This window comes from Borostomias antarcticus (genome assembly GCF_949987555.1).
Source record: "Borostomias antarcticus genome assembly, chromosome: 6".
Classification (NCBI taxonomy): domain Eukaryota; kingdom Metazoa; phylum Chordata; class Actinopteri; order Stomiiformes; family Stomiidae; genus Borostomias; species Borostomias antarcticus.
Genome location: NC_140239.1, coordinates 28,610,806 through 28,617,598, shown reverse-complemented (window position 1 = coordinate 28,617,598; position 6,793 = coordinate 28,610,806). Strand labels below are relative to the sequence as shown.

The window sequence follows — 6,793 nt, the reverse complement described above, 5'->3', positions numbered from 1 at the left end:
TATTTCTCATATTTTCTCACTGAATCTGGTGAGAACTCCTTTTGAAGCTACAACAGAACTTGAACAACTGCTTCCATTCTTGCCAAAGAGATTTTGGGTAAAGTCCAAACCATTAAGACATGGTAGCCTTTCCATGCCTTCTCACATACAGTTGGTTGACATATCGTTCACCATCAATACATCTACAGTATGACAGGTGACATCACACCATGTGATACTAATGTATCAATACTCTACCAGTAGAACCTCACACATTACCCCCTACCCCCTACTCCCCTAAGGCAGTACGCCCGGCTCAAGGCCCACAATGGATGATCTTATAGACAAGCTAATTCCCTAAAGCCTGGGGGCTAAGGTCAAAGGTCAACGTGTAGCTAAAGACTGCTTGTCACTTGTCACTAGCATGTAACACGCTCCGCACCACTGGAATCTACTTAGCAAAGCTTCTATCAAAACGGTCTAGGAAAACTGCTAAATGCTACATGGACTCCCCACATGAAGATGGTGTTTCGAACATCGGGGATGTCATGGACGATCGGGGGTTAAGCGTGACACGTCCGAGGCTTGTCATGTAATACATAGGGAGAAACCTGAGAGGAAAGCAGCCAATCAACATCTACGGAAAGCTCATAAATATCTGAGCTAGAACTCAGTCAATATCTGTGCATTATGCAGAAGGCGAAGATGATTTTCACATCCATCAAAGTGTCGGTTTTCGAGGAAACATTCACACACTGTGGTGTGGAAGACCTTCCCACTCTGGACACCAGTAAAAACCTCTGATAGAATGAGTGTGAAACAAAACTCTAGTCATAGCAACTGCCATAGCCACCTTGAGTGGGAAAATCTCTCGTTTCGTTGGTCCTCGTTGACCTTTCTTTCTCTACAGCACAATGCCTGAGGTTGATTCTGAGGTAACGAACAGCAATTAGCCACAGAGACAGAATTCTTTGACTCTACTGTGTTGTGGAGATGCACCGTGAACTTTGCTGCCGCGCTTGGGTTTGGGGGAAACGTAACGAGGTCTCTAGATGTGTTGGTTCTAATGAGAGTGTGTTTGAGCTCCTTCTAACCTTTCATTACAGGGACGATAGCTACTGTCCAGACGGGAACCTACAGAATGTTGAGCAAAGGATAAACACACCCATCCAGGCATTCACATGTACACTCAACACTAAAATAATACTATGCACGATCATATTCATATAGAGACTCACATTAACTTTTGCCTCAGTACCTTTGTAAAGGTCAGTTCGCTGCTCTGATGTTTAAGATCGATTTTTGCTCACCCTTCCCACAATAGTAGAAGCAGAACGCGCACACACACACACACACACACACACACACACAGACACAGTACACATACACAGCTCTTGAGTAACTGCAGACTTTGCTGGAGGAGGCTGAACTAATTTGTGTCAGAGTTAGAGTACCGCCGATGTGGATGCCAAGACCTGTCTCCCCGTCTGCCTGTGCCTTGGCATGCTGGTCACGCTGGTACCCCCTCCACCAGTGTAATCACTCGCCCCTCCATCCATAGCCCCTTATCTGGCGTTGTTATCAAATAGGCCCCAAAACAACCTCACCTAACAAGGAAACCCAATAGGGCTACAACCAACACACATTGACATTCCACACACTGACAGATATTTAGACACACCCACACACACATACCCACACAGGCACTGTGCTGCGTACACACACACACATTAGAACAGTTTTCAATTTAACACCCCAATCTGGTCACTTTGTCCCTCTCTACTCCAAAGGAAAGTGATCAGACTGAAGACAGCTCTGCCACCCCAGCCCCATTTACAGCTCAGTGATGGAGTTTGGCCCCTCAGAGTCTCCGTTCCTTCTACATTAACTTCACCCTGATTCTTGAGGGGGTTGACAAAATGGTTGATGATTGGGTCACTGGCTGCTGCACTCTAACGGTCTAGCTCTCTAGCCTGGCTTCGCCAGACCCAATTCGAAAAATGTGAAGGGTCTTGAGCTGTTGAGTTTATTTTCGATTTTCCAAGGGTCATTATTGACTGTCGCACACCAAAAATGCCTATGGACGCAGTTGGACCTAGACCTGTCGGGAGGTAAGGTGACAAAATGCAACACAAGAGCCAAGTGAGGGTGAAATAATATCCAGACGCCAATCCACTATTCACAGTGGCTCCTGCCAACTTCAGATAGACTGACACACAAATGCCACAGAAATGTGAACTAATAGTCTGGAATGGGAAACCTTTCCCCTCATCACCTATTCTGGAATAAAACGCTACATAACATGAGCAAAGGGGCGGAGCCAGAGCCTACTGTACCTTTCAAATTCAGCTGCATTTGAACATAATGTCATCAGGAGCGTATAGTCCAGACTACATTAAAAATGTCAACCCCATTAAAGAAGAAAAGTGTTGCTAGCCGACTCTGTGAAGTGAGTTAATGTGGAGGAAAGTCCAAGTAGCCAAAATCGCACTTTATGTGCCAAATATGTCGACAGCTCGCACGAGTGCAGGACTAGAAATGTGGAAAGCTGCGCTCAGTGACCAATCAGAGGCCAAATCAGCCTCCCTGCACAGCCCACTATCTGCACGGGCCAATCACCCTCGTGCGCATAAAATCCAAGAGTCTTCTCATTGGTGTCCACGAATATCGAGGTTTTTTTTCGCAGCTGTTTTTGCCGCAGTCAGAAGTGAGAACTTGAACTGGGTTCTCAGATTATTCATCACCCAACGTTTTATTTGGCCGTGAACTGCCCCTTTAAAAAACGATTTCCAGGTGTCATAAAGGAAAGCAGACGATAAGACACACACACACATGTACACACAGACACACATCAGTCGACATCCGGCTTAGGCCTGGACCTGATGCTCTTAGCCTTTCTTGCTCTGAAAAATTAATTTAATGTAATTTATTGTTATTTAAATGTTCTTAGCCATTAGACAAATATATTCCAGGAGCTTGCCCCAGGTTGCCTGTTTCAATATCTGTGTGGTCTGTATGGCTCTATGTGCTACTAACCCTGTTCTGCCTTCCCTCTCCCTAGTGCCTCTCTCTCTCCCTCCTATCTTCTAACCAGGTCCAGTGGATGCCCCACTGTCACCAGCAGACCACCCTGAGTCCAATAGATACCCCCGTGTCTGCTGTGGATGTCGTAGCATGTGCGTAGAAAGTCCTCTTTCCTATGTTGCTTTTTTAGCCTCTCTTACTCTGAAATGTAATTTAATGTAATGTATTGCTTTATAAATATTCTTAACCGGTAGACAAACATACTCCTGGAGCTTGTTCGATCGCCTTGTTGAGAGGGGTCAGGGAAGAATTTTTACAGCTCACTTATCTGGCCCCCGGGTGATTACTGTTTTTTTTCTTCCCTCTGGAATATGTAGAGAGTGGGTCGTATGCCCACCTCCCTTGTTCTCTGTAAAGCGCATTGTGTTGCCTCTGGGTATGAAATGCGCTATACAAATAAAGCTTTGATTGATTGATTGATTGATAAGCCGGAACCTACAGTATGTCAGGCATCCTAAGCCCCCATCCCCACTACTTGGGGACTTCACTTGGTTGGGCTTGCCTCTATAGACTCTGAGCCAGACTTAACTATCCAGAGTACAGAGGGGGTGGTGACCCTCAGAACCTGGACTGACATGATAGGTGCCCCTATACCACAACTCATGTGTGACAACCCCTATCTGGTGAGGGAAGAAGTCACTCACCCACACAGCATGAGCTGAAGATTGGACCACTTTCAGATGTGGCTCTTTGGACTGGTAAGCCCATCTCACAGATAAAATGAGTGGAAAAATGGATATCTACGTTCTTTATCGCAAAGTAATACTTCAAAACAAACACGGGAGAATGGCCAAGAAATACTTTGATCTAATATCACTACCCATCCATCAAATTCACTCTTCGGAAATTCAACTTGGATTTGAATCTCTTCTCTCTTTTTCTTTTCTCCGAAAAAAACTAAAACATCTTTCGATTTAACCCTTCAATGGCCTAGACATAAGAGGGTGGTTTTTTATCAATGTTATCTTGATACCCTTGGTAATAATAATGGGCATGACTGACTCCATTTCTGAGCCTCAGCACTTCCTGCTTCGCTGACGGGGGGATCCAATGAAAGCCATCGCTCATGATGATGAGATCATAAAGTGCTTGCTGACTAGGTCACCTTTCCCTGGTTGGCAAATAACTAACTGCTGAAGGAGCAGATTCGCATGTTAAAAGCATGTAGCGAGCGTGTAGTACATTGTAAGAAAAAAAAGAGGAGATGGTTTGAGCGTTGTAACGGAGAGAAGAGGCAGTAAGGACAGGGAGCAGGTTGGATAGTTTGCTCGGTAGTGCATAAGCCACTGGGTTCCCTATATGAAATGTTCTAAACAAGGAATCCATTTCTAATTTTATGTTACTGTAAACAAGTCAGGGAGAACAACCATCTATTGGTCTCTTTCTTTACCCACAGAGGGAGAGAGAGGGAGAGAGAGATAGAGAGTGAGTGTGAGAGAGAGAGGGAGAGAGCGAGAGTGAGAGTGAGTGTGATAGAGAGTGAGTGAGTGAGAGAGGGAGAGTGAGTGTGTGTGTGTGTGAGAGAGAGAGAGAGAGAGAGGGAGAGAGATTGAGTGTGAGAGAGAGAGTGAGAGAGCGAGAGTGAGAGAGAGTGAGTGTGAGAGAGAGTGAGAGTGAGAGAGAGAGAGTGTGAGAGAGAGTGTGTGTGTGTGTGAGAGAGAGAGAGAGAAAGGGAGAGAGAGAGTGAGTGAGAGAGTGAGTGAGAGAGAGAGTGAGTGTGAAAGAGTGTGTGAGAGAGAGTGAGTGTGAGAGAGAGAGTGAGAGAGAGTGAGAGAGAGAGTGAGAGAGAGAGAGAGAGAGAGAGAGAGAGAGAGAGAGAGGGAGAGAGAGATAGGTAGAGAGAGTGAGTGAGTGTGAGAGAGTGAGTGTGAGAGTGTGAGAGTGAGAGAGCGAGAGTGAGAGAGAGTGAGTGTGAGAGAGTGAGAGAGAGTGTGAGAGAGTGTGTGTGTGTGTGAGAGAGAGAGAGAGAGAGAGAGAGAGGGAGAGAAAGAGAGAGAGAGAGGGAGAGAGAGAGAGAGAGAGAGAGAGAGGGAGGGAGAGAGAGAGTGAGTGTGAGACAGAGGGAGAGAGAGTGAGAGAGAGATCCACAGTATTAAGGCTACAGAGTAGGCTACATAGAACATAGTTCTACTCTTTCTCTTGAAGAGATGGGAGGAGAGAGATCTGTCACTGTGGCCAGCCACTCCACAAGCACTGGGGGTTCTCTGAGGATTCATCTAAATCGAATCTAAAAACCTGCCAAAGGACCTCAGTGTCAAAAGCCACCGAAAGCCTTTAATATCACACTCTGTATGAGGCAAGACAGCTAATGAGCCGTTGGAATAACAGGCCACCGCTGCGTCCCATGCTGTTTTCTCACTTCAAAGTACAAAAACAGACCAACGGCCCAAACGTATTTAGACCAAAAGAGTGAGTATCATGCTCACAGGGTTTCAGCCATCCACAATTAACACCCTTCACTTCCTTGAACTACTGTGGTTTTGTCATCAATTCAAGGAGATGGACATTTTATATTGCATTTGCACAATACGCCCGGTTGGTACGTTGGACAGCCTAGGCAATTATTGTAATGGTTAGTGCCCTTTGTACAAACCTTTAATGATATGGGGTTGGCCAGGGCAAGCGCTTGCCTGTTCAGCTCCGAGGCGATGATTTCACATCGTTGGCACAAAGTCCCATCGTCGTTGGCCGTTTTCCCATAGCGATTTGGCTCCGTCACGGATACTGACCCGGCGCCCTCCGGGTTTGGGCGCCCCCCGCATTCGACATCCCCTGTCGGCTCCGAGTGAAGTCTCTTCCTGGGATTGCAACCCAGCGCAACTGGGGTGTCTCCCTCTACAACCTTTACAGAGAGGGAAGAATTGGAAAGTGATTCAAGCCAAGGGAGGGTGTTTACAGGACTATTTCGTACACGCGTCGTAGTTTTAGTCTAATATTTGGAATGTGTGTAATGTGCACCTGCGCCATGTGTTGCATCTACCCAGCAAACACGCAACGTCAGGGAGACATTCAGATCATGTCTTAATAACGTCCGTAGGTCCAGAACCCCATTTGTACGTCTGCTGGACCCCTTAATATTCAAACGTCTGGCTTGGACCCCTCTAAGACGTCTCTGGACGTGCAGAACAGGTTCAATATCTGAACGTCTAAAAAAAACTTTCATTCTGGCTCCTAATTGGATGTCTTTGGACGTCCGAAAAAGACATATAAAAGACGTCTTTTAGATGTGTCTTTGCTCAGTGGGTAGGTGTACATTCCTGCATATAGTAGCCTATTTTCAAATCATCATTCGCAACCACTCGCAACCAAATCCATTAACTGGAGCTCACCGTGTACCTCCTGTAGTCTGGCTTGCGTCCTCGTGCCGTATTCCAGTATTGTGAATACATATTTTTCCACTTATCTCAAACGAACACACAACCAACTTTAGCTACTATAACAGACCTCATTGATGCCTAAGTGTGGCTATTTGACCACTTAAATTGGTAAAAATTCACAGGACAATGAAGAGAATAATGCAGATAAAAATGCAGACATTCGTCCAGTTCATCTCCTGTCGTCTACAGTGGACTGAGAGAAGAGTGAAGTTATGAATTCAACTTGGTGGAAATGATGTGATGAATAGTCGTGGGGTGGAGCTCTCCTCTCTGTCAACTCGCTTCATAACTTTGCAGTGGAAAAGTTAGCGCAATTGTGTGGATTGGCTGCTCAGTCGTGGCAGTCCATCTGC

The 6,793-nt window shown here is 45.9% G+C and overlaps 1 protein-coding gene across 1 annotated transcript in view; it reads right to left on the bottom strand.

Annotated features, from left to right (window-relative positions):
* The window catches only part of kif26aa (kinesin family member 26Aa), a gene marked incomplete at both ends in the record, with an annotated part of 98,675 nt that extends 92,223 nt beyond the window's left edge, over positions 1 to 6,452 (bottom strand). The window contains 3 exons of the mRNA XM_084439574.1: positions 5,657 to 5,905; positions 6,022 to 6,039; positions 6,393 to 6,452. Coding sequence (XP_084295700.1) covers positions 5,657 to 5,905; positions 6,022 to 6,039; positions 6,393 to 6,452 — 327 coding nt within the window. The remainder of the gene's footprint in view (positions 1 to 5,656; positions 5,906 to 6,021; positions 6,040 to 6,392) is intronic.
* Between the last annotated feature and the right edge of the window lie 341 nt (positions 6,453 to 6,793).